The 27,107-nt window shown below is 41.7% G+C and overlaps 1 protein-coding gene across 2 annotated transcripts in view; it reads left to right on the top strand.

Annotated features, from left to right (window-relative positions):
- STK38 (serine/threonine kinase 38) overlaps nucleotides 1-26,618 on the top strand; it is a 41,970-nt gene extending 15,352 nt beyond the window's left edge. For both annotated transcript variants that reach the window (XM_043592985.1, XM_043592986.1), the window contains exons 3-14: nucleotides 478-529; nucleotides 1,429-1,551; nucleotides 3,350-3,433; nucleotides 7,464-7,587; nucleotides 9,818-9,972; nucleotides 14,417-14,519; nucleotides 15,330-15,391; nucleotides 20,885-21,002; nucleotides 22,552-22,675; nucleotides 22,864-22,959; nucleotides 24,026-24,120; nucleotides 24,601-26,618. In XM_043592985.1, coding sequence (XP_043448920.1) covers nucleotides 478-529; nucleotides 1,429-1,551; nucleotides 3,350-3,433; nucleotides 7,464-7,587; nucleotides 9,818-9,972; nucleotides 14,417-14,519; nucleotides 15,330-15,391; nucleotides 20,885-21,002; nucleotides 22,552-22,675; nucleotides 22,864-22,959; nucleotides 24,026-24,120; nucleotides 24,601-24,731 — 1,267 coding nt within the window. In that variant the 3' untranslated portion in view covers nucleotides 24,732-26,618. The remainder of the gene's footprint in view (nucleotides 1-477; nucleotides 530-1,428; nucleotides 1,552-3,349; nucleotides 3,434-7,463; nucleotides 7,588-9,817; nucleotides 9,973-14,416; nucleotides 14,520-15,329; nucleotides 15,392-20,884; nucleotides 21,003-22,551; nucleotides 22,676-22,863; nucleotides 22,960-24,025; nucleotides 24,121-24,600) is intronic.
- The last annotated feature ends 489 nt before the right edge of the window (nucleotides 26,619-27,107 follow it).

Below are 27,107 nucleotides of genomic sequence, written 5' to 3'. Positions count from 1 at the left end.
TGCCAATCACGTATTTTGACCATTCCCTTTTCTCCCCTCCACCCCAAATGTCCAAATTCTGCCTTTACTAGTGTTTATTGCTCTTTGTTTGTGGCAGGGAGGAGGAGGAAGATGTAAAAATAAAGGAAGTAGATACCAGTCTGGGAGAGAGAGAGAGAAACACCCTGATAGAAGAGGTTATCAAACACCAGCTGTTTTGTGGTTTGTTAAGGAGGAAATAACTTAAAAATAAAGGAAAGAGAACTTTTCATTTTGAAATAAGATTCTTTGTTGCATTAACATCTTATACAATCTTTTTCAAAAGGTAGAACTAACAAAGGGTGGGAATCTTTTCACTTGTCTTTAGTAACTGTAATTTATTTTAATGAGGCACTTTGAGATTTACCTGTTTTTATCATTACAAAAAACCCTGTGTTTGGATAGGCTTTTTCAGAAAGTTATTCAAATGTTATTTCAAATATTTTTATTTATTTTTAGACAAAAGAAGTTAGAAAAAGTGATGGAAGAGGAAGGCCTAAAGGACGAAGAGGTAATTAATATTGGGAAGTTTTTCCTTGAAACCCAACGTGGCGAGTCTTGTGCAGCAAGTTGTTAGCCTTGGTGCATAGAGAAAGGGTTTTGGCTCAGTAGCAGAGGGACTTAGGAGGGCTGGTGCACTTCTGGATTTAGGTATTCATGAAGATGGAGAAATTAATTACTGAGTACCCAGGAGAGGAAGTCTTGTTTAGGCCCAGTTGTAATAAATTAATTAGATTTAGAATTCCAAGAAAAGAAAGAGATGAGATCAAATTAAAATTTTAAAAGGAAACCATAGCATATTTACAGAAATCATGGAAATATCTCCACAGAAGTGGTGCAAATGCCTGAAATCATTATCAAGGCAAAATATTTCTCAAATCAGTCCTTCCCCCCCAGTGTCTACAGACTTGGTAGGAGAAAATACAGTTAAGAAACTGTGCAAGGAACTGAAATGACCGTGGAAATGCTTTCAAAAATAGGAATGAATCATAGAATCCAGGAAAATGGTGAAAAATACCAAAGTCTTGTTGGAATTATAGAGCATAAAATGAACTCGAATGTGTTAAAAAAAAAAAAACCCACACTTTGATTTTATATAAAAAAGTTTAAAGGAAAATATTGATTGTTTATTCTGCCTTCCTTAGAAAAGTTCGAATAATTGGCTGCTGAAGTAGGTTAGTCAGAGTCCACCGGAGGCACCCCGGTGATCAGTATGGTTTGGTTTTGTATCCGGAAGCTGGGGAGGGGAGGAGTGGCCTCTTCAGGGTTCTTCTGTGAGGCTCTCACCTGTGAGAAGGTCATGATTAATCGGCATGGCCCTGCTTTCCAGTCACGAGTAAGACTGCTATGGAGTTGCAGAAATTCAGCTCCTTCCCTTCCCTCCTCTCTCCCCCTTTATTTAAACGTTAGAAACGACTGAGGAGATCAGCACATGCTCGGAAGGAAACAGAGTTTCTTCGTTTGAAGAGAACAAGACTTGGATTGGAAGATTTTGAATCCTTAAAAGTAATAGGCAGAGGAGCATTCGGTGAGGTAAAAACCACAGCTACTTACCAGATAAGATACAAAAATACCACAGAACTTTGAAGCTGCCAACGTATCATAAGCTCATGATTGTTGATAGAACTGAAATATGGGGTAGGTGGGTCAGACGTGCCAGGCCCACATTGTAACTGCTGTCTGTCCTTTCCTCCCCCTCCACTGACCCAGATCTCTGATTGTTCTTCTGTTTTGCCAGAGATGATGTTGACGCTTTAAGTATTGATTTAGAGGGATAGTTGAAAGGTAGAAGGAAATCAATATTTACTATTTACTGAGTGTTTCTCTCCTATAATCATGACAATGACTCATTTTATAGATGATGAAATTAAGACTCCGAGAGAGGATATGTAATGCTCCATAGTCACATAGCCATTGAGCAGCAGTACCAGAAGTTCCTAATCTTTTTTTTTTTTTTTTAAAGTTTTCATTTTAATCACCTAGTGCTCATGATGACAAGTGTACTCCTCATTCCTCACCCCGTTTCCCCCATTCCCCCATGTCCCCTCTGGTAGCCATGAGTTTGTTCTCTATAGTTAAGAGTCTATTTCTTGGTTTCTCTGTCTGTCTCTCTTTCTTTCCCTTTGCTTGTTTGTTTTGTTTCTTAAAGGAGTTCCTGATCTTAAAGCTCTTGCTTTTCCCAGTCTCACACTGCCTCTTCAGGAGCAAACTAACAGCATATATCCACCCTTTATTTCTTCCCGCTAGATTTGTATTGCTCTAAAAAGGTGGCCCCAGGAGACAGAGATTATAGAAATGGGTTATACAGGTAGTGGTAGAGAGTTGAAAGCATTTGTCCCACCAGGTCTTGTAGATGCATCTTGCTCGGTCATAAGAGCAGTCTATGGGGAGGGTTTAAATGAGCCCCTGCAAGGTCATCCTCATTAGTGGAAAACACCCAAAGTGGACGACTCACCCAAAGTGGATGATGCAATAGTTTCATTAACTTTGTATAAATTGAGCAGCATATTATTAAAAAGCCGTACCTAGGGGAAATGTGAGTACATACTCAAAGGCACAGGTGAAAGATTAAATTGATCCCTCAGTGTTCAAAATCCCTGTTGGCTCCTGGAGACAGGGGAAGGTATGGTACTACCTCTAAAAGAACTTTCTGTTTAGTGAGGAAGGGACGTGGGACCCAGTCAGGAAAAACATGAAGAAAGGTGCAGGGAGGAGATAGCCTAAGTATCTTGGTGGGGGTGGGGGGTTGCAGGGGAGGATGTGCAGGGACTTGCCAAGAAGTTTTTCTTTGGGTTTGTGGACTATTGATTTTCTTTTCATCATAAAATTATGTTCTCTAAAAACATTGGAGGATAAGAAAGAGGAAAACTGCATAAAACCCTGTTTCCCCTAATGACACATTTTAGGTTTTTTCCTTCTAGACATTTTTCTTGCACATGAGCTTTTGCTTTTGTTTTAAACACTGTTGCAGTCACTTCCTTAGGTTGTCTGAGCTTGTGGATGACAGGTGCCATGGTTATAATGAGTCCTTAAGTTCAAAAGGGAGGGTTTTCAAATAGGATTGACTTGTTCAACGAGGGAGCCAAACTGTTCAGATCTAGAGATACCTGAGAAAGTTTTCAGGACTGACTTCACCGTGTATAATAAATCTACTCATTTTGGAATGTTAAAAAGCACTTTTTTTCTGTTTTTGTTTTTTTTTTTTATTGCTGGTTGTTTATATTAAAATTGTGACACTTTTCCAGTTTAAATTACTTCCTATAACACATGAAAGCATTAATTACCTTGGCATTGTGAACTTTTGACTTGGCATTTCTTTTATAACTCTTAGGTGCGGCTTGTTCAGAAGAAAGATACAGGGCATGTGTATGCGATGAAAATACTCCGTAAAGCAGATATGCTTGAAAAAGAGCAGGTAAACCACAATTATAACGGTGATCTTAGGCTGCTTATCAGCTTTTTGTTACGTAAAACTGTTCCTTTTGTTTCTTTGAAATGTATTTTCTTATTACAGTTTTCTTTAGCACTGTCATGTACAAATATACATGTATTACTTTTCTTTCCCCAACAAAGAAGCAGTTACATGTATTTTAAAAGTACAAATAATGCCTTATGTTATGTGCAGTCTTTTAAAAGTTGAAAACCTATTAGAAGCATCTGCTGTTTGTGTCTCCCAATTGATCACATGCTGTGCTTGTCATGAGGAGCCTATTTTTGGGGTCACACTTGCTGTGATGACACGTTCCTATTGAATGCTGATATATACATACACACAGACACACACAGACACACACACACACACACACACACACACACACACACACACACACACTTTGGGACTGAGCCTTAGGAATTAGAATTTGGAATTTGCAGTCTAAAATGTGTCTTAATATGCTTCATTCTGTATACCCAAACCAAAGTTGGGTCTTCTCAGTAGCTCATTACTACCCAAGACAGACCAGTCTTCTTTCTGAATGAATTTGAAAAAAATCTAATGCAAACGGCAGAGCAGTACAATTTCTCCTTTAAGGAGCGAGAACACTTTCTAAAACCTAAACCTACTTTGCAAGTAGATTTATAAGATGCAAAAGTAACTTTATGCAAAATAAAATTTTAAATTTTGGATAATATATTAAAAACAAGAATGCAACTTTTCTGTAAATCTAATTTAATTTAGCTGTTTGCTTAAGAACAGATTTTAGTGGGTGATGCCTGCATATGTCCTGTAAAGGATCAGATGCTCCAGGAAGACAGAGAGAGAGCCTGTGGCAAGGAGAGCCCTGGACACAGAGTGAAAGAGCAGGGTTGGAGACTGGCCCCACACCCAGTCCTTTTTGCCTCTTGAAGGGAGGTGTAATCACTGAAGCTTCTCAGTCCTTTTAAGTGCCAGTGAAAATTTGAAGTTTTTATTTTCTCTTTAACTTTCACGTGTTACCCCAGGAATTTCGGTTGAGAGTATCAAATACCCTGGCAGTAAACATTCAGAGACTATAGTTTATGCTGATACCAACCTTACTCAGAATGCTCAACAGCCCTATTTATGTGTTTAAAAATTAGTGTGTGGTATGGGTATAGGCCCTGAAAGAGTTTTAGCTGGTCTTGAAAAGGAAAATGGAAAATTGTAGTGATGAGTCAGTATATTTTGTATTTCACAAGTAAGTTTTATTTTTATAAGACCTATTTCATATAACTTTATTATTTTTTTAAATTACTTAACATAATTTTTTTAATGTTTATTTTTGAGAGAAAGAGAGCGAGACAGAGTGCAAGTGGGGGAGGGGTAGAGAGAGAGACAGAGACACAGAATCTAGAGCAGGTTCCAGGCTCTGAGCTGTCAGCACAGAGCCCAATGTGGGGCTCAAACTCGCGAACCCCGAGGTCATGATCTGAGCTGAAGTTGGACACTTAACCGACTGAGCTACCCAGGTGCCCTTCCTATAGTTTTCACCAAGTCTCAAAACCTTTCTTTATCAAATAATTAGTGTTCAGAATAAAATGTAAAAAGTATGCATCATGATTTTCACTTATTAATCCTTCATAACATGTGCCAGTTGCCCAGCATGGTAGCAGAGGACAATTCAAATATACAGTGTAAAAACATTTTTTCAAATACTGTGCCTTCTTCAAAATCATTTTCTAAAGTGTTCCTACATGAAAGTAGAGGAGCTTTCCATGAGAATTAGGATTTTAAACAATGTATTAGCTTACTTGTTAGCTCACCTTGCTGTTGGACTGTGCTCCCTAGATTTGATCTCAGTGTGATCCAGTTAAAGTTTCTGGTCACAGACTCTACCTGAGTCGGCCATCTTGAAGAAGCGTGGTTGGTGCTAGGGCGTGAGAGGAAGTAGATAGACCAGTGCAGACCCATCACTTGGGTAGGGCTGACCAAGTTTAGACTCAGAGCCTAACTTTTTGTAGGTACAGGTTCCTTTCCCCTAGGCAAAGTTTTTTCTTTGCTTTTACTAAACTGAACAGGAGTTAGAGCTACCCACTGAGAGTTTAGGTCGTTATTCTGATCCATAGGGTGGGAATTTTGCCATCTGGAAAATAAATTTTAAAGGACAAGAGACCAGCATTTAGCTAGCTTTTTCATGTTTCTCTTACATTGCTAAAGGAAAACCTCCAATTGTGATGCTAGTACAGTATTAGGAGGGGACAAAAGATGGACTTTTATCTCTGCTTTCCTAGTGCTCAGGATAGCAACTAGCATGTGACTCCACCCCATTAAATATTTATGGAACAGAGAAAGGGAACCTCTGATGTGAGTTGCACCTTTGGTTCTTCCTTCCCTTACCCTGTGTTAACCTCACTCCACTCTTAGATATTGAGGTTCCTAGTTGCTGTTTCAGCCCCAGGAGAGGAGGGCAAGGTGTGCATAGGTGGCCTATAGCTTTCCCCTTAACAAACAGAGAGTGTTGCCGTCACCATTCTGTCCTCCGAGGTGAGTGACGAGTCGTAATAGTTCTGCCTCCCCCCCCCCCCTTTTTTTTTTTTTGGCTCCCTGCAGCAGGTAGAGGCCTTGTTGGGAGCCAGGAGAGCAGAGGCAGCTGGAGGCTGGCTTGCGCAGTCTTTATGTCCGGTGATGACTGGGGCACAGCCACAGCTGCGGTTGAGCAAGTGCATTAGTGGTTCCCAAAAGCTTTGCTTCTGTATTAAAGCTGAGTAAAAGCATTAGCCTTTACTCAGCTTCTTTGTGATTTCATAACACTGTTCCTTACCACCCTTATCTACCGTTTTCCCACCCTCATGCCCTAAGGAGAAATGTAAAAATGTAAGTTTTCTGCAGCATTGAAGCTATTTAAAAATTTCCCAAAGAATTTTAGTAGAGACTGGAAGCTGAGATATGTAAACTCAATACTTCCCTTGGGCCTGAAGGGAAGAATGAGGCAGATTAGGAGTAAGACAGGAGAGAAGGGTGGGATCTGTGTCCAATTGGAAGAGAGAGTGCCTGGCTTTGCTAAAGACATTGCAGTAAAACAAAGCATTGTATCGAACATCGTATTGAACAAAACAACAATCATGCGCTGAGTCTGCCAACCGCAAGTGCCAGTTTATGAACTTTGGTACATCTTTACCTGTGAACATAGGGTAGGACTGAAGCCCTGCTGCATGTGTTAAGAACAAAACTTCTATTCAAGGATCGCACTGGGTCTTAATAAATGGAGACCTGGTTGAACCCACCTTTGCATCTTGTGACATTTAGCGTAAGAGGAGAGGGGACAGGATTTGATAATACGCAGCTGTGGTTTGACTACTCTTACATATTTCAAGTAGATAAGGTAAATTTGATAATAAAACCTTATTATGAAATAATGTAGTTCTGTCAGTAGTTCTGCCAGTTCTCCTAAACCTTTTGGCAATTTGGTCTCCCTTGGCTAGATATTTTAGTAAGAGCAGAAAGCTGGAATTACCATAAATTCGAATCAGTAACTCTTCTTAGGTATTCTTGTATTTCCATTCCGTAAGAATTGAGCACATACTCTGTGCACAGCAGCGAACTGAATACTGTGGTACAGTATTCTAGAATTGTCAGCCAGGGCACCGTCATTGCGGACACCATTGCAGACCTGAGGCAGGACTTGTTTAGAGAGTTTCATCTTGGGGACTAATTTTTGTCATAAAAGGTTATTAGAGCAAAAAGGTGTGCAAAAGAATGGTACTTTTAATTAATCACAGGTTCAACTGACAGCACTGTTAAAGTTGCCGTTTGCATGACAGCCATTCATTTTGTCCTTTTGTAAGCCTTTCATCACTCAAGTGTTCATGACTGAATACCATCAAGTCCAGTGTTGTCAATTTTGAGTTCATAGGTTTGCCTAAGCATAAATTAGATCTTTTGCATCATCACAATTGAATACTCAAACGGTACTTAACTTGTTTAAACAAATATACAGTCTAATGAAGCAGAGCAAGGCTTGTCATTAATCAAATGCGTATACCTCCAGGTTGGCCACATTCGTGCGGAGCGTGACATTCTAGTGGAGGCAGACAGTTTGTGGGTTGTGAAAATGTTCTATAGTTTTCAGGATAAGCTAAACCTCTACCTAATCATGGAGTTCCTGCCTGGAGGTAATTACTTGACGATGAAAGGTCATTTTTCCTTTTTGTTCTGTGGTTTCTCTCTCACATCAATTAACCCTCCTTTCTGCTTTTAATCGTGTTCACAAAGTTGCTTTCTAAATCTTTTTTAGGTCTGTAAAGGAGGTCAGTAACCTGTCTTGTGCTGGGGTGCCTTTCTACAATTCTTAGTGCCATAAAAGTAACCTTCTCACTCATTCTTCTCATGATTTCAGATGGACATTTCTTTCTTTTATTTTTCTTTTTAAATGTATAGGAATAAACTAGGGACTCTGCCTGCTCTCCTGTCAGTGGGAATCACGTATAATCAGTTACCCAAATGACCAGATTGAAGCTATTATGTGATTTGCTTCAACTTTTTATCTTTTGGTATAACTTACATTAATAAGGAGTGAATTTCTCATTACCTATATTAGTAGCCAGACTCAGTCTCTCATTTCTGAGATTTCAAGTTTTACATAACTCAGCATGTGTGTCTCCTGAGACAGCTCCAAAGTAAACCCGTAACAGAATATACCATCTGTCCTGGGGAACAGTCTGTTTGCCAGTGAACAGATGAGCTGTGAGCACACTCTGGTGGGGGAAAAAAAAGAAAACTTTTTCTCTTTTTGGTTCTATAGCAAAGCAAATGTAACTGTGCCATAATATTTTGATCTTGTGACAACTTTTATTTAGATCTAGGGTCACCAGTTTTTTATGAACAATTGATGAAAGTTAGGGAAGAGTCTGATAGAATGAGGAGAAACTTTTTAACATTTAGATGCTAGTTCTTAAATAGGAATAAGAAGCAGCTCAGTCACCAGCCCCTTGACACGGGTCTCCTCAAGCCTTACACGCCCCGTCTTCCATAGCTTCTCATGTCTCCTGGACCCCGCCCTTTGCCCTCGGTGGAGCTGGCCTCAGAGCCATAGACCATCTGGCTTGAGCTCTCTGATCTGGGCAAACTCTGCTCTCCTGAGCCACAGCACTGAGGCCACACAGCTACCTTAGAGCTGGCCTGAGTGCCCCACCCCCACATCTCTGGTGTGCCTCCAGATGGAATATGTAGCTGCCAGGAATGATTAGGGAATCCTGTTTTTCAAGTCTTGGGTCAAAAAAGAGAGCATAAATGGTTTAATTTTTGCCTGAGTGTAAAATATCCAATTTTCTCTAAGAATACAAAAAATTCCCCCAAAGTTATAAGTGAAATTCAAAAAGCAGCATGATGCTCTATTAAAATCAGAGGTTTCTTTCTCTTTTCCCTATTTACTGACCATAACTGGCTTTATATGGAATCTAAACTGAATCTTTCCTGTTTCTCTTAGCTTTAAACTACTTCTAAATATTTTCTTTGCTTTGCTTTTGTCTAACCATTGAGTTAGGATCAGAATCTTTTTTTCCCCACCATTTTATGTTGCTGATAGTAAGCAGAAATAATTAAATTTTGACTTTGCAGAAAACTAGGGAGTCTACCTTTTAACTGCTAGAATACTGATCCTGTGTTGTAAAAGTCGCATAAAGCATATTGGTGTATATTTACCTATGATAACAGTGGAGAAAACACTCTGCTGATCTTGGGGCGTGTTCACCTTGCACTTCTGAGAGGCAGCCATTGCATACCCCAGTACGTAGCATTTTCAGTTCCTTTTTAGCTTTTGTTGACTTACACTGTGCTACCTAAATCTCACCTTTTTATTTATGTTCAGGTGTTTTGTAAACAAATTGGAGAGCTTGTTTTCAGTCTCCTCATATATTTAGTTTTTGTTTGGCATTTCAGCCTATACTTATAACAATGGTGGTATAACCTATGTGGAAATGGTAGTTTGCAGACAAATTAAAAAGTAAAGTAACTTTTTCCCCCCAGTCCAAAAACTTACCCTAAGGATTTTTTTTTTTTTTAAAGTGTGAGAGAATTTTCCTTTTTCTCTCCAGAATAAAATGGGAATCACTGCTTAGTGGTCAGCATCAGGTTAGGTTAAAAGCATTTTGTTCTCTGTGGCTGTGAATGTTTTACCTTTAAGTATTAGAAACTACTTACCATTTCCACCCATGTCGGCAGTGTGGGTCAGTTTCTGGAACACAAAAGAGTCCTGTTTAGCACTGCCTTATGTAGGCAGATAGGGAAGACCTATCTGAAAACTGGCACTTACTCATGCATTGTTGTGTGTGTGTTTGTGTGTGTGTGTGTGTGTGTGTGTGTGTGTATGTATGTGTGTGTGTTGGCTTTGTATCTTGTTTCCAGGGGACATGATGACCCTGTTAATGAAAAAAGATACCCTGACAGAAGAGGAGACTCAGTTTTATATAGCAGAAACAGTATTAGCAATAGATTCCATTCACCAACTTGGATTCATCCACAGAGACATCAAGCCAGACAACCTTCTCCTGGACAGCAAGGTACTGTGGTGGGGGAATAGCCAGTGTGTATTTCCTCATCTGAGCAGTGTCTGCTTTAACACCTGCAATGCTTGTGGTAATCACAGGGAGCCACGAATTGTTTTGTATAGTCTTTGTATAGTTTTCTCTTTTTTTTATAGGTAAGTTTGCTGCTACTTCCCCTCTCTGAAAGGTGTATGATTCTATAATTTGAACACTCTTCTTAAAAATAAAGGACATCTTTGAAAATGATTAAGAGGAAAATTGATTTAAAGTTTATTTATTTTGAGAGACAGAACGAGGGAGGGGCAGAGAGAGGGGGAGAGAGAGAATCCCAAGCAGACACTGCACTGTCAGTGCAGAGCCTGATGTGGGGCTCGATCTCACGAACTGTAGTATCATGACCTGGGCTGAAATCAAGAGTTGGACGCCCTGAAAACTGATTTAGAAGCTTATTTTATAATAAAGCCAAAGGTACCGTCTTTTCCTAGCCCATAATTAACTATAATTAGCATATAATTAACTCTTCTGATGCATCACCTATTGGGAATCCCTTTGTTGGGCAACCTTATTCTTGAACCCAGTCAAGAACTGGGAAGTAAGGCAAACAAAAACGGCAGTCTGTGCCAGAGTTCAGGTTCCAGATCCTTTGTCCTTTGCTTAAAGAAGAGTCCTGCTCAACCTCTGGACTGGCCTGTGTATTCTTTAGCCGTGCAAACGAGTTCAGTTGCTTGGTTTTTAAACTCACAGCAGATCAGAAGAGAACCCCTGTGTTGCTAGGTTTCTGGCTGCTCCTTGGCAGGCCTCCCCACTGTCCAGTCCTCATTTGTCTATAAAGTGAGGATATCGATCCAGAGAAGCTCCACAGTCCCTTCCAGCTTTAACATTTTAGGGGTGCCTGTGTGGCTCAGTTGGTCAAACGTCTGGCTTATGGCTCAGGTTGCAGTCTCGTAGTTCATGGGTTTGAGCCCCGCATCAGGCTCTCTGCTGTCAGTGTGGAGCCTGCCTTGGATCCTCTGTCTCCCTCTCTCTCTCTGACCCTTCCCTGCTTGTGCTCTCTCTCTCTCTCTGAAAAAATAAAAATAAACATTAAAAAAATGTTTAGGATGTTCTGTTCTGTTACACAGAATTGTTGTCTGGACTTTTAAGGAGAAAAGTGAATTTAATTCTTTGAGTATCTTTCTTTCTTTCTTTTCTTTCTTTGTCTTGTTTTATGTATTTAAGTAATCTACACCAACATGTGGCTCAAACTCACGACTCCAACATCAAGAGTCACATGCTCCACCGACTGAGCCAGCCAGGCGTCCCTCTTGTTGTTTTTTAATAGTTTTCTTGCTGTCTTTGAAAAACCTGAACTTTTGGTGTACATTCTTTAAAAAACGATCTTTCTATTTCAAGAAGGCTGGAGATTTATCAAATAATTTCTTTTTCTTGATCATAAGAATAATGTGTATGCACAGTAGAAAATTTGAACAGTACAAAGAGTTATAAAGAAGAAACATACCTATCATCTCATCATTCAAAGATAACCACTATTTTGGTACAATAGCTTCAATACCTTCTCTATTTGTGTCTGTAATTTATATACAGTTAACATCCTAAAAGTAGCTTGTAGCTTGGTATTCTGCTTTTAAAATGTTAATGTATATATTGGGGCACCTGGGTGGCTCAGTCGATTAAGTGTCTAACTTGATCTTGGCTCAGGTCATGATCTCACAGTTTGTGAGTTGGAGCCATGCATCAGGCTTTGCGCTGGGCATGGAGCCTGCTTAGGATTCTGTCCCTCTCTCTGCCTCTCCCTTGCTTGCTTTCTCCCTCAAAAGTAAATAAACTTAAAAAAAAATAAAGAAAGATTTAGAATCTTCTCTGAAGGTTCTCTGAACCTAAAAAAAAATGTTAATGTATATAAACGTATTTTTCTGTCATTCTATGTATATAAATTTTTTTAATGTTTGTTTTTGAGAGACAGAGACAGAGCACAAGCAGGGGAGGGGCAGAGAGAGAGGGAGACAGAGAATCCAAAGCAGGCTCCAGGCTCTGAGCTGCCAGCACAGAGCCCGACGTGGGGCTCAAACCCATGAACCGTGAGATCATGACCTGAGCCAAAAGTTGGACCCTTAACCGACTGAGCCACCCAGGTGCCCCTCAGATATATTTTAATAAAGCACTGGCCCTACTTTGTGTAGTCGGGTTCAGATGCCCTGATCCTGTGCCCCAGGTGCCTTAGTGCAGGTTTAGTTGCACCCTGTAGTCTCTGTTCAGGTCTAGCAGACATATTGAAAACCAAGAACTTGGGGCCTCAATATAATGAGGAGGAGTGGGGAACCCTGTTAGGTGCAGGTTTGCTCTCTACAAGATGTTAGCCCAGACTTGTAGAAAGATGTTTTCACAAGCGAGCTCATTTCGGTGTTCAACCATACAGATTCTAGAGGTGAAAGTGTAGATGTTTTGAGTTCCTGCCACATACTTAGGATACCTACAGAATTCCCTGAAAATTTAGGCTTGAATAGCATTTGTTCCAGGTACTGCTTTTTAAGACACTCTCTTTTCTTAGAGGTGTCCAGGTGACATGTAATTTTGAGAACTCTAAATTAAACTCTGTTCCTTGACTTATACAACAAATTGTTTAAAAATCTGAAAAAAATGATACCAGGTTAGCAGGTTCAAATCTGTCTTTGTTTGGCAGTTTACCTTGTTGGGCATACATACACGCATGGGTACACACACACACACGGCCAAACCTAATGGGATTTCTTCAAAACAAAACAAAACAAAATAAAACTGACCCATCTGAGCAGGGCTTCTGTAGCCTCATGTATCCTGAGAAGTTTGTATATTAAGGCCCAAGGATGTTCTGGAGGAAGGTGGTATGGGTAGATCACAGATGTTGAAGTCTTTGGCCACACCACTTTTTTTTTTTTTTTAAGTTTATTTATTTATTTTGAGAGAGAAAGCAGCGGCAGGGGGTGGGGGTGTGGAACAGAGAGGGAGAGAGAGAATCCCAGGCAGGCTCCACACTATCAGCACGGAGCCTGGTGCGGGGCTTGAACTCACAAACCGTGAGATCATGACCCGAGCTGAAGCCAGGAGCTGGACTCAACTGACTGAACCACCCCGGTGCCCCTGGCCACACCACTTCTAAGTGTGTGACCTTGAGCAATGTAGATCCCTGAGCATCAGGATTCCCTCCCCTATTTTTGGTTTTACCTCCTTATCTACTTGAAATTTCACTACCCCAAGAACACCTGTCTTACTTAGAGCTAGTTATGTGCCAGGCACTAGGTTAAGATCTTTATATGCATTAATTGTCATCATTCCTACCAAGAAGATACCATTATCTCCATTTTCCAGGTGGGATCAGGGGATTGGAGAGGGTAAGGGAATCTTGGTCTGGGAGAAGGAACACGGATTGATTTTTGGCTTTGGTTCTGCCATTTCACCAGCAAGCCATTTAATGAGTCTGAGTCAGTGAAATGTGACTTAAGAGTTATAAATGAGATTACACATTTAAAGCGTGGGGCCTGGCTCAGAGGAGGTGTGAGTGTTCCTTGAAGAGTATGATAAAGTCAGACACTTATGACTGAAATACAGTATAGCAACATTTGTCAAGAACTATGTAATAAAGTTTATGCTCTGTCTTTGGAATAATTTATTCCTTGGAATGTATCCTAATGAAATAGTTCAAGCAGAAAAGAAGTTATATGAACAAAGATTTATTTACTCATTAACAATTGTTTATTAAGACCATCCTCTGTACCGTGCATGGTTAGATTTGGGGGCACAGACCCTCTCTATCACAGGGTGCTTATAATCCACATTACATGGAGTGAGGAATTAGAAATGGAATAAACACCCAGTATGAGGAGAATGGTTAGGTAAACAATGATGTACTAAGTCATTTGAATATCATGTACACATTAAAAATGGTGATTTTGAAGGCCATTTAGAAACACAGGAAGATTTGAGTGCATTAGTTTAAGAAGTAGTAAGAGTATTTTTTTAAGTTTATTTTGAGAGAGCGAGGGGCGGAGAGAGAGGGAGAGAGCGAGAATCCCGAGCAGGCTCTGCATGTCAGCGTGGAGCCTGACTTGGGGCTCAAACTTACAGACTGCGAGATCACAACCTGAGCTGAAACCAGGAGTCAGACGCTTAACCGACTGAGCCACCCAGGAGCCCCAAGAAGTAGTAGAAGTCTTTTTAGATGCCGTGGAGAGTTCAACTATGTTGGGAAGTTTATGTTTGGACAAAAAGATAATATGTAAGAGTTGAAATACTTTTATTCGAATAATAGGATTTGGGGTGATCTTTTAAAAATTTATTTTTAATTTATTTTTCCCTATAATCAAAGAAAAAAAGACAGTATACTTTGTGGAGGTGTATTGGATACTATAAGGAGCTAGAGAATAGAATGTCTGTTCCACATCCACGAATGTTCATCCATTACCTTGTTTCTTCTTCCCCATAGGGCCACGTGAAGCTTTCTGACTTTGGCCTTTGCACAGGACTGAAAAAAGCACATAGGACTGAATTTTATAGGAATCTGAACCACAGCCTCCCCAGTGATTTCAGTAAGTGTAAACAGTGATGTTAGCCTTTTTATCCCTTACCTGGGCGTAGAAGAGCTGTTACCCTAGTAACCAAAATATGCAGGACAGATTAGGAGATTCTCCTGGCATGAATCTAGAGAATAAAAATATCTTCTCAGGTGTGCCTGTGGTTTTTATTGTATGTGAGGCAAGATGAGTGCTACCAGATGTACTAAGGCTGATGTTGCAAAGAGCCTTCTTTGGAGCTCTACTGAGAAGGTTACTGGGGATGGATGTGGGGCAGGCAAGCAAAAGTAGTAGAGGAAAATGTCCTGGGACCAGCTCCAGATTAGATGTATCCCAGGTGCTTCTTTCTGTTGTGGCAGAAAGACATTGATCTTTATGAGTGTTACTTTCACGCCAGTCCTGTCAAACCATTGAAACTGTGTGGTACAGTGACAGTTTATCCTGGAGAACTGAAGCCAAAAATGTACTATAAATTCAGAAGTCTCTGATTATGTACCAAGTACTATTCTTGGAAACTTGATGGTAGCTTTGAGAAATTATCGATGTCTAGGTCCACTTTGGGACCTTTGCTTCTGATGAAACTGTATTCCCCGTAATTCTGATGAAGGCCTGGCCACATGATCCACGTGACTGTATGATTCTTTGAGCTAATGCTTCAGTGCCTTTGATTTGGATTTACAGACTTGCTGGGAAGTGTTATTCAGAATTACTAATGTATGGGCAGAAAAGCAAAACTTTAAGGCTTCATGTGGCTTGAACCAGCCCCAAAAAGTAGTAAACATACCTGTTTGAACTTTGATTAGAACTTGTTGTCTCTACTTTTAGCTTTCCAGAACATGAATTCCAAAAGGAAAGCAGAAACCTGGAAAAGAAATAGACGTCAGCTAGTAAGTAATATCTGTGGCTTCTTAAATGCTACAAACCAAGTATGAACAAATTTTAAAAATAGGTACATAAATGTGCATTCAGTAAATGTTTACAGCACATCTGTTCCTTGCTTTTAAGATTATCTTAATAGAACGCTGTCATTGTGTCCATGGAGCGAAAGGTAATCTTTTGAAGCAGGGAAGATAGTATTGTTCAGGTTGTGACATTTTCAGTGGAGGACTTCATTTTGAGTTCTTACGTTCGTGACAAGCCCTTTCCTTCCTACTCCCCTTGTTGCCTGTTTTTATGGTGGTAAAGGGGTTATCTTTAAGCTGGAGGTCTCTCAAGATGAAACGAAGTTACAAATACCTACCCAGAGCTTTAAGGCAATGGGTCTCAAACTTTTACAATTTTGATTCACTTAGGCAAGTCAAGACTCTTCAATTCACCTGCCCCACCCTTTCCTACTTTGTGGTGGAAAAGAGGACTTAGTGATAAAAATTGGAGAGCAGTTTAAGGGAAGTGCTTATAATTTACTTTATAAGTATTTAAGTATATACACATAAAATTATGTCCTACAAGCTTAAAAATAAGTAACATTATTGCATTTACCTATTGATAGTATGTTGGAAGTTATTTAAATAAGTACAGACTAACCAGTGAAATATTGCAGTCTAGGCAAACTTTTATTCCGAATCATTCATGTATATTTGAAGTGCAGTCCAGTGTCTAGTTCTCGGAAAATTATTGACCGGACATCATAGAAATGTGTATCACCACATTCTTAGGCTTCGTTAGAAACCCATAGCAAATGAAGTAAATGATGGTAAAGTTAAACTAACAACTGGTCGTAGGAAGCAAGAGTAGCGGCTGGGGAAAATGATGACTAACTCGGAATGATGGCCACGCACGTGTATCATCTAGAAATGGCGGCACCTCTGCTAGTCGGTGTATGCGGTAGTGACTTCGCAGGTTTGTCAAATAGTGTGTTCGGTCAGACTTCTTATTCTTAGTGAAACGCTGAATCAGAGTTCTCTGTAGTATCTTTAGTAACTCATTTAGTAGGTCACTGGTGGTAGCTGACTGTCATGGTGAAAAAGGATGCCTGTAAGGTTAAGAAAGCATCAAAAGAAAGGCTTGCATTTTCTGATTTGAGGCCCACTGGTAGGCCTCAGACCATGCTATGAGCATAATGAATATTTTTGTTAAACCTGGGCCGTGGAGAAGGCATGGTCTTAAACCAAACACTTCTGGAGATGCGGTAACTGAAATTCATCTTTGATATCTTTTTTCTAACGTTAACTTGGGGATACTTAAGGTTGGTATAGTCAGTCACATCATAGTCTCCTTTCCTTAGGAACTCTGATACTCTTGAAGTGTTTGAATTCTGTATGTGGTTGAAAAACTGTTTACATAGCTTGTTGAGGGTTAGGAAATGCCAGGAACAAATTTGATCAGATGCTTCTATTGGGTCTCTCCATAGAGTAGTAGATCTTAACCTTGGCTGCACATCAGAATCACCTGTGGACTTCAGAACCAATTGATGTCTGGGTCCCACTCCCAGAGATTGATTCGGTTGGTTTGGGGCATATAATCTGTGTATTTGATTTTTTGAAAGGACTCTGGGTGATTTTACTGTATAGTGAAGGTTGAGGGCCTCCACTAAAGAGACCGTTTCTTTTTTTTTTTTTTTTTTTTTTTTTTAACGTTTATTTATTTTTGAGACAGAGAGAGACAGAGCATGAACGGGGGAGGGGCAGAGAGAGAGAGGGAGACACAGAATCGGAAACAGGCTCCAGGCTCTGAGCCATCAGCCCAGAGCCCGACGCGGGGCTCGAACTCACGGACCGCGAGATCGTGACCTGGCTGAAGTCGGGCGCTTAACCGACTGCGCCGCCCAGGCACCCCAAGAGACCGTTTCTTAAATAGTAGCTCCTGCATTATTGGGAAACTGATATTTACCTGTGTTTTGGAAGCTAACGTAAGATAAGGGTCTTCTGTGATTTTTTATTATTTTTTTTAAAGCAAGCCAGGGTTTAACTTTTGGCCACTGGGCTAAAATATTTATATTTGTTTTTTTAAGTAATCTGTGCCCAACGTGGGACTCGAATTTGCAACCTTGAGGTGAAGTTACATGCTCTACCAACTGAGCCACCAGGCACCCCAATCCCTGGTTTTATAATACAAATCTTTTAACAAATAAGATTTACTTAGCACTTGGCTTTGCTGTAATAAATCTACTTTCTGAATTGAAGGGTTGCTGTAGTTTCTTAGCCTTTATAATTAGAATGAAAATACTTCTTGGGGAGGGTCCAGTCCGTGTCTCAGACTTTATTTTTACTTCTTTATCTAAAGTTATTTATTTTTTTTGAGAGAGAGCAAGCATGCGTGCACATTTGAGCAGGGGGTGGGGCAGAGAGAAGGGAGAAGGAGAGAGAGAATCCCAAGCAGGCTCCACGCAGGCAGTGCAGAGCCTGACTGGGGCTCTATCCCATGAACTGTGAGATCGTGACCTGAGCTGAAATCAAGAGTCAGATGCCTAAACAACTGAGTCACCCAGGAGCCCCCATGTCTCAGACTTTGAAACAACTGGCATTTATGTTATTTAATATTTGTATTTAAGAGAAAACCACGTAAAAAAGAAAAAACAATGTACAATTCTATATGGAAAAAATGGATTCCTGCCTTACAGTATACACAAAAATAAATTGTAGATGGAAAATAAAACTTGAAAAATTTTAGAAGAAAGAACAGGGCCGTGTATTCATGATCTTGGAGTAAGGAAGGATTTTTTTTTTTTTTTAATATGAAGATAAAGAAGTACAGATCATAAAACTTGATTTTACTACTTTAAAGGAAAAAAAAAACCCTTCTGTATATTGAAAGACATAAACAAATGAAAAATAAGCCACATGCTCCCACTGCTTTGGGATTATCTTATAATTCATGTGCATGCCCTACAAGCAGCACTTCTGCCCCTAGTCATATGGTCTGGGGCATCCAGGAGCCATGGATAAGAATGTTCACTGCATTTTTGTAATAGCAAAAAACTGGAACTAACCCAGTGTCCATAGACAGGAAAATGGTTACACTGTGGGATAGAATATTTTACAACCATGAAAATAGTTGAACTACAGCTGCATGTGACATCATGGACCAATTTTAGGAACAAGACATCGAGAAGAAAAATAGCAGAAGACTGCATGTAGAATGACATCATTTTTACAAAGCCCCAAAATAAAACTAAGATCTCATTTAGAGAGAGACGTGGGCAAAATTAAATTTCTTTAGGAATGATAAACAAAATTGACCTGTAAGGTCAGATTAGGAGGTTAGGAGAGGTGGGCTGACAGAAGGGAGATGAGTGCAAATTTAGGTCTAATGACATTGGGAATAATTCAGTTCTTTAGTTGAACTTAGAGTTATTCATTTTTATTATCATGCTTCATAATTTGATAATTACACATTTTTGGGTATATAATAAATTATCACATCACTTAAAAATGATAATAAAAATGATAATCCTCACACTGGGAGAAGATATTTTCAATTTCTAAAACTAAAAAGGATTAATTTCCTGAATCCCAGGATTAATGCCATGATTCATAGAGAATTCCAATGAATCAATTTAAAAAAAAAAATAATGCAACTAAAAAAACAAATGGGCAAAGGATCTGAGTGGGAATTCACAGAAAAAAGACCTGAGTGGCTAATTAATATATAAATACATGTTCAAGCTTACTAGAAATAAAGGAAATGCAAATTAAAACATAAGATCCCATTTCATGTTCATCAGATTGGCAAAAACTAGAAAGTCTGACAAAACCAAGTGTTGGTGAGATATGGAATACCAGGAGCTCATCCGCGCTGGGGGTGTTTAAATGGGTATAACCACTTTGGAGGCTAGTTGGAAGACATCTGGTTAAGTTGGAGATGTTCATAATGCCAAGACCCAGTGACACTGTTTCTGCTATATCCTCGAGAGAAATTCTCACTGTAGTGCCCAGGAGGTGTCACGGGAATGTTTACTCAGGTGTTGTCATAGTGAAACATTAGAAGCAGCAGAAGAATGGATAAAAAAAATTATGACATTTGTATAATGGACAGGTGTACAGCAGTGAAATGGGTGAGCCAGAGCTCCGTGAATAAATCTCAAAATCATAATGTTAAGTTAAATAAGCAAGTTGTAGCATTATGTAGAATAATTAAGCACCAGATGAAACCTTTTATTAAAAGTTGAAATGTTCGGGAAGTAATATCATGCCAGTTATGCAAATATTCACACAAGCATAGCATTGCAACTTTAGGGTGATTTTGACTTCAGTAGGAGAGGAGGGAGGATCTGGTTTTAATTGTGTAGTTTTGTGTTTAAAAAAATTGATCTGAGACAAATATGGCGGATTATTCATCTTGTTAGTATGGGCAGTTGGTACACATGTGTTGTATTGTCCTGTTTTTTTTTTTTTTCTGTATGTTTGCAGTATTCCATAGTAAATATTTTCCAAAGACAACACAGGTATAATTTTTTTTATTTTAGAAGTTCTACAAGGGCGCCTAGGTGGCTCAGTCGGTCGGGCATCCGACTTCAGCTCAGGTCATGATCTCGCAGTTTGTGAGTTCAGGCCCCGTGTCGGGCCTTGTGCTGACAGCTCAGAGCCTGGAGTCTTCTTCGGATTCTGTGTGTCCTCCTCTCTCTGCCCCTCCTCCACTCGTGTGCTCTCTCTCTCAAAAATAAATAAATGTTAAAAAAAAAAAAAAAGTACTGTAATATCAGAAGCACTTAGATAAATCTGAGTCTTCCGTGTTGTAAACTCTCAAATTCTGAGCACAGTGGGAGGCTCTGAGTGTACTTCCCCCTAGTGTTGTAGTCCTTGTACATGACAGTAGATTACTTGAATTTAGAAAAATTTCCCCTAAGAACTATTTACATAAATAAGTAAGTTTGGTAAATTGATGTATATCTAACCTATAGGATATGACTAGCTTGTGATAGATAATAAAGCTTCCCTTTACGATTTTGTCAAATCGAGGAATGTTGGTGGTAGAAAGAGGGAGGATTTAGACAAGGTATTAAATTTGCACACTGAGCTCTGCCACTTAACTAGTTCTGAGCCTGTGAACAAAGCTGCTTTGGGAGTTAGATTTTTTGTATCTGCAAAGTTGGACTACTAAAGTCCTCTTTAGCGAGTTGTGTCAGGACTAAATAGGCTCATAAGCATTTAAGTACAGAGCCTGGCATTCTCTGGGTACTCAGTCACTTACGGTACTAGTGAACGTGGATCCTGTGTCCTGGTGGACTGTGGGCTTTGGCTGTATTTGGGAATGGTCTCTCGCCTCACTGTTCATTTTGGAAGTGCTCTGGCAAATCAGACTTGCCATTAAGCTCCTGGGCCATCCTGTGCAGTTAGTTTGGGGGTAGCCATAGATGGTGCTTGAAACCTTTGGTCTCTGGAGCAGAACTCTGGGCACCCTCCTGCCTGCTGAGCCCCCCTAATGTGTGCTACCTGTTTCAGGCTTTCTCCACAGTAGGCACTCCTGACTACATCGCTCCTGAGGTGTTCATGCAGACCGGGTACAACAAGCTCTGTGATTGGTGGTCGCTCGGCGTGATCATGTACGAGATGCTTATCGGTAAGTTGCATGCTTTCAGGGGGCTTTTTCTGTGCAGCCAGGGTTGAGTCGCATACTGATAATAGACTGTTTCGATTAGGGGTGGTCTAAGCACTTCTCCCCTCTTGTCTTTCAACGTGAAGTTTCCTAGGCAGAAAGCTCAGCCGTCAAATAGCCAAGTGTATTCTCTGGCCTGCTGGCATCCTGCGGTTGCTTTGCTGATCATTTATCCCTTCTGCGTTTTCATCCTCTCCATCTGGCAGCTCTTTCAGTCACTGACATTTGTTAAACATTCGTTGTATGCAGGGAACTTTAACTGGGCATTGCCTCACATGCTCTTTACTTATTTGCTGTCCCCTTCCTTTCTCTAAGCCTTCAAAGCATGGAATCCTCTGATCTCTCTCCCTCTTTTTTATTTTTTTTTATTTTTTTTTTTAACGTTTATTTATTTTTGGGACAGAGAGAGACAGAGCATGAACGGGGGAGGGGCAGAGAGAGGGGGAGACAAAGAATTGGAAGCAGGCTCCAGGCTCTGAGCCATCAGCCCAGAGCCTGACGCGGGGCTCGAACTCACGGACCGCGAGATCGTGACCTGAGCTGAAGTCGGACGCTTAACCGACTGAGCCACCCAGGCGCCCCAGATCTCTCTCCTTCTTATTTGGATGGTGTGCCTGGGTATTTGAGGGACACTCTGGTCGGCGGGGGGGGGGGGGGGGGTGGTGGTCATATGCCCGAGAGCACTAGAAGAGTAAGTGTATCGTGGCTGTACTGAGTGATTCTGTGGGTGACTAGTGTGGCCTCTGGCAGCGTTGTCTCTGGAGACGCTGGATGGATGCCGGTGGAGGCAGATGTGATCTATGTGGAGGGCATGCGGAGTAATATGGTATGAGAGTATTTATCCTCTTGCCTGTAGTTCTCAGTAAGAGGCATGGTGGTCACTTTTAAAGCCTGTGGTTTTTTGTTTTTTTTTTCTTTTTATGTTTGTTTATTTCTGAGACAGAGGGAGACAGAGACAGAGCACAAGCGGGGGAGGGGAGAGAGAGAGGGAAATACAGAATCCAAAGCAGGCTCCAGGCTCTGAGCCGTCAGCTCGGAGCCCGACGTGGGGCTCTAACCCGCCAACTGCGAGATCATGACCTGAGCCGAAGCCGGACGCTTAACGGATTGAGCCATCCAGGCGCCTCCCTATTTTTTTTCTTATCAACTTGTTTGGCACTTTACCCGCGTAAGGATATTCCTAGAACGGAGTCATTTCTTAATGATGTTCCACCCTTTCCTCTCTTCTTTGGGCGCAGTGGTTTCCACGTGTGCAGCCTCTGTGTGTCCTCCCTTCTTTTCCCAACTTCAGCTCTGAGCCGGCTCCTTTTGTGGTACCAGAAGCACAAACTCACTTTGGGTTTAGGAGTTTGGGGGAGAATGAAAAATTAGTTCAGATGTTTTCTGGAATGAGTGGAAATCTTGTGCGTGTCATGGAGGGTTGAAGATATATAGAATCATCTTAAGGAGAATACGGTCAGGCAGATTCAAGGTTCTGGGATGTAAAAGCTCTGAAGTGCTTTTTTTATTACAGGCTACCCACCTTTCTGTTCTGAGACCCCTCAAGAGACATATAAGAAGGTGATGAACTGGAAAGAAACTTTGACTTTTCCTCCAGAAGTTCCTATTTCTGAGAAAGCCAAGGATCTAATTTTGAGGTATTAGAGAACACTTCCCACCCAGGCTTTCTGACATGAATGAATTCATATTTTTAAACTTAAATTATTACCTGGTCTGCCCCCTCTCTCTCCCATCCCTCTGTTTAAAAAAGGGGGGAGGGGGGAGTTCTTTTTCTTTTTCCAAAGTGATTACTTGAGGTATGCTGAAAGGCCTCTGTGTTTTCCAGATTCTGCTGTGAGTGGGAACATAGAATTGGAGCCCCTGGAGTTGAGGAAATCAAAAGTAACTCTTTTTTTGAAGGCGTTGACTGGGAACATATCAGGTATATCCATATAAAAGTTTTCAGGATTATTTTAGAAAGTCTGTAATTTGTTTAATAGTAATTTAGAAACACTGTTATTGGTAAGTTACGTAAGGGAAGAGAGCTGCTCAGAGATTCAGGGTCTTTTCTTGTCTTTGTTCGCGGTGAGGATTGGGAGTTGGGGCTTCCTGTCAGCCGTGTGGCGTGGGGTATGGGGAAGCCAGCAGTTATTTCCAGAGTGAAGTGAACTTCGGGTTCCGTGGTGAAGGGAGCACCTAAGAAGCACGTTGCCCTTGCTTTTACCTAGAACACACCAGCTTCTCTATACCAGGGGGCCACCGGCGGGGCTGTCCCCACGCATAGGGAGGTAGGGAAGAAAGAGGAAGAAGGATGGGGGTGGGGAGGGAGGTGGACGTGGCCACGGTGGCGGTTGCGGAACGCGGCCAGTGGCAGCAACAGCCTGCACCGCCTGCTGCCGTCCGACCTTCTTACTCAGGTTGGTTGGTTGCCAGACAGAAGGCGAAGACGTCATCTCTCGTGATTGTGTTCTGACTTACATTCCTGTAAGTTTTACCTCCGCCTCAGCCACTCTCTCTGTTGACAACCTCTGGTAGAAGGAAGCGCAGAGCCTTTCGTGAGGGAGCACCCAGAGGTTTACTTGCCCTTTTTACAGACGGGGCAGGCCTTGAGGGGAGTGCATTGTTTAGATTTTCATTTTTCTCACTATTTTTGTCTTTCTTCCCAGCTGTGAAAAATTGTTATTTGTATTTTTTCATTTGGTTTGGATGCGGTCAGGTGGCGTGGTCGCTCGGTGTCACGAGCTTTTCAGAGAAAGTAAACGCTGCCTGCCCGCGGATAGTCCTCCCACGTCAGACCCGGGGGCTTTTTAAGTTTATTTATTTTGAGAGCGAGCGAGTGAGCGAGCACAGGCCGGGGAGGGGCAGAGAGAGAGCAAGAGAGAGAATCCCAAGCAGGCTCTGTGCTATCAGCGCCCCGACCAGAGGGCTTTTTTGGAGAAGAGACTTAATCAGCAGTGATCCGCGTGATTACTGACCACAGTCATTTTTGACATGTCTGTTCTTGGCAGAGAGAGACCTGCTGCAATATCTATTGAAATCAAAAGCATCGATGATACCTCAAACTTCGATGAGTTTCCGGAATCTGATATCCTTAAGCCAACAGGTAATATCCCCAACACTGCCTCCTGCTGCCTCATAGGTACATCATTTCCGCTCCCATTTTGGGGTTGTGTTTACAAGTCAGGTAGAGGAACATCAGTTCTTTCGGTTCTTTGCGAGTAGTTTTCCAGTGCTAATGCTGGGCAGCAGTGACACCTTGTCGAATGGAGACTGAATACAAACTCCCATGTTTGAACTGGATGGGTAAATCACACAGGTTTGTTCTTTGGTTTTTATTTGTTAAATTAAAGGTTAGATGACCTGAAATGACGGAAGTGGGAAAGTACAACTTTTAAAGTATCCGTGAAAAATAGGAGGTTCAAAGAACATAGGCAAGCAAACACAGGCAGTTTGCAGAGTGAAAAAAAAGCAATGTTTCCCAACTAGAAACTGTGGTATCTTCTTCAGAATGTCATGTCTTCAGTACTGAGTAGTCCATTCGGGTAAGGCAGTGAATCAATTCTCACATCTATTTCTTTCCCAGTGGCTACAAGTAATCACCCTGAGACTGACTACAAGAACAAAGACTGGGTCTTCATCAATTACACATACAAGCGCTTTGAGGGCCTGACGGCTCGGGGGGCTATACCTTCCTACATGAAAGCAGCAAAATAGTATCCTTGAACTAGAACCCTAAATGGAGCGGAGTTCTTTGTACAACATTGCGGTTTTCCTCTCACATGCTCTTTTGAAAGAGTTTCCAAGAAGTTTCCGGAACCCACTGGTGTGTCATGGTAAACTCCTGAAACTCGATAGTAAGTGGAGTCTCTTCCATAATGCATCCGAAAACCTGTAGAACAAAGACGACCATTTCTACTGCATCGGCCATAAACAGCTGTGCTGCTTCTTCAGAAGCATCGTGAGCCAATTTGATAGAGGTTTTAAAAAACTCGTTTTCCTAAGTTCATCAGAATGAAGGAGAAAAAACAGCCATCATCAAACATTATTCAGATTGTAACACGTACTTACTGAATATCAGCCAATTTCTGTGATTTTTGTGACAGACACGCTTTCTGCCAAGCCCACCAAGTATTTCTTTTCCTTTACAGCTAAAAGCTCCATAGTACTAAGGAAATAAAGCAATAACAAAAGCCTCAGCAGCCAGCACTCTGGCTGAAGGAGACGCCCCACCGTCCTCTGAGGGGTGGTGGGGGGCTTCTCCCCATACCTCGGCCTCGGGCGAGTGGCTTGGATAGCCACCATTCACGGTGCACTTTATTTATGGTACTAGCATAAAGACCCGCAATCCAGTGATTTCTCTCCTCCTGCCCATCTAAAATACTCAAGCTGCTTTTCTGAGTGTTGATGGGGGATACTAGCTCCATCGCTCACTGCTTTCAGAAGGCCCAGAAGCCACGGGGCCTTGCCAAGGAGTCCCAGATCACGTGGAAAACCTTCAGTGTCTCTTCATGGCCGTATCAGAAAATCCCTAAGACGGACGTTGTCGTGGACCAGCGATAGCCGCAGGCGCTGCCAGCAGGAACTCGGTTCCTTCCTGGGAACACAGCAGGGAGAGTCCGGGCAGAGGCAGGAAGCCTGGAACCCCTCTTGGCTAAGGTGCTGCTCCTGCTTGGTCTCTGGAACCTCCTTGGAAGTGAAGGAACCAGCCCCCTAGAAAGTGCAGAGCCAGCCTACGAATCCGTGTAAAGTTCACTCCTCAGTCCTTGATGCAGCCGTGTTTTGTCTTCTCTCTCGGTATTTCTCCTCTCCGATTTAAGTAACCATTTTGCCTTGGAATCATGATTACGAATTTTTCCTTTGCAGATGCCTTCCTGGGGGATGCGCCTCTCCACCCAAAGGGTAGCCTGCAGCTCTGGCTGACCAGGCCTCTCCGCTGTGGCATTCTCACGAGAGACCCTCTGAATTTTAGCACAAAGTGCCTTTTCTTTCACAGCTGCCACCACCTTTAGAGGAATTTTGCTGCGTCAGAAAAATGTGGAGGCTCCATTTTAATGCATTATTTTAAAATTTTTGATAACTCTTCAAGCATCATTTGCACCTGTGTGGTAATTTTGCCTGTTGCAAAGCATCATGGCCAAGCTACAACTGGGAGTCTGCTTTCTGCTAGGCTTGAGGTTGGGATCAACTTGACAGTGTGTCCTAGCTCAGCCATTCAGCAAAGAAAAATGGGGTAATATCAGAGTTACAGTAGTAAATGAAACTGCTTTGGGTTTTAATGTCTTAGAGGAAGAAAAAAAAGGAATATAGGGAAGTATTAACTTTGGATGAAGGTAATGTTTGCCCCTTAATCTTTCATTCATGGTCTGTTAGTGACAAGGAAGTAAATGAGATTCTTTTGTGTAACTTGGTAGTTCCTTTGTATTACCCGATAGTTGACGTTTTGATCCCCAGGTGTTTTGCAAATATGTGTGGTAAGCACGCTCAAGAGAAGTTAACAGGAGTGGTGATGGTGTGTGGGGAGTGGCAGGGGATGGTTTGTTTTAGGGGAAAATGCCCACATTTTAAACTTCTGAATAAAACTGTGTGAGAAAACACCGTGAACCTGATGTGTTTTAAAGCAAGTGTGGCTTGTGACTCTAAGGGGCAGAGTGCTGGTGGCTTCTTCCAGCCCCTTTGTCTGCGGACCACTGGAACACTGCTTCCCCGTATGCAGGCAGAGTGTTTTTCTGTCTTGGGGGGGGCTGGGACCTGCTTTCGCGTTCGCTGAGAACACGTCTTCTGAATCGGTGTTTGTGTGAGAGCCGCTCTTCTGTTGACCCTGAGCGTCTGTTCTTCCCACCGGCTGCAGGGCTGCACGGTGGGCTCTCCCCCTGCAGCTAGGCCGAGGGCAGAGCGGCTGACAAAAGTGCCGTCAGTTGGTGGGCCCTTTGTACAGCTGTTTACCCCGCCTGGGGTCGACCGGGAACCTCACAGCCTCCTGGGATGGGGCTTCTCGGCCCTCCAGGTCCACCGGGGCAGGAGTCCTGTTGGGTCTCCCTCTGGCTTAGGGAAAGGAGCCCCAGAAAGAGGTGGGAAAGCAAAGGCCATCCG

Source organism: Prionailurus bengalensis, chromosome B2 (genome assembly GCF_016509475.1).
Source record: "Prionailurus bengalensis isolate Pbe53 chromosome B2, Fcat_Pben_1.1_paternal_pri, whole genome shotgun sequence".
NCBI classification, from domain to species: Eukaryota; Metazoa; Chordata; class Mammalia; order Carnivora; family Felidae; genus Prionailurus; species Prionailurus bengalensis.
Note: the sequence above shows the minus strand (reverse complement) of the source record. Positions and strands in the feature narration are given on the sequence as shown.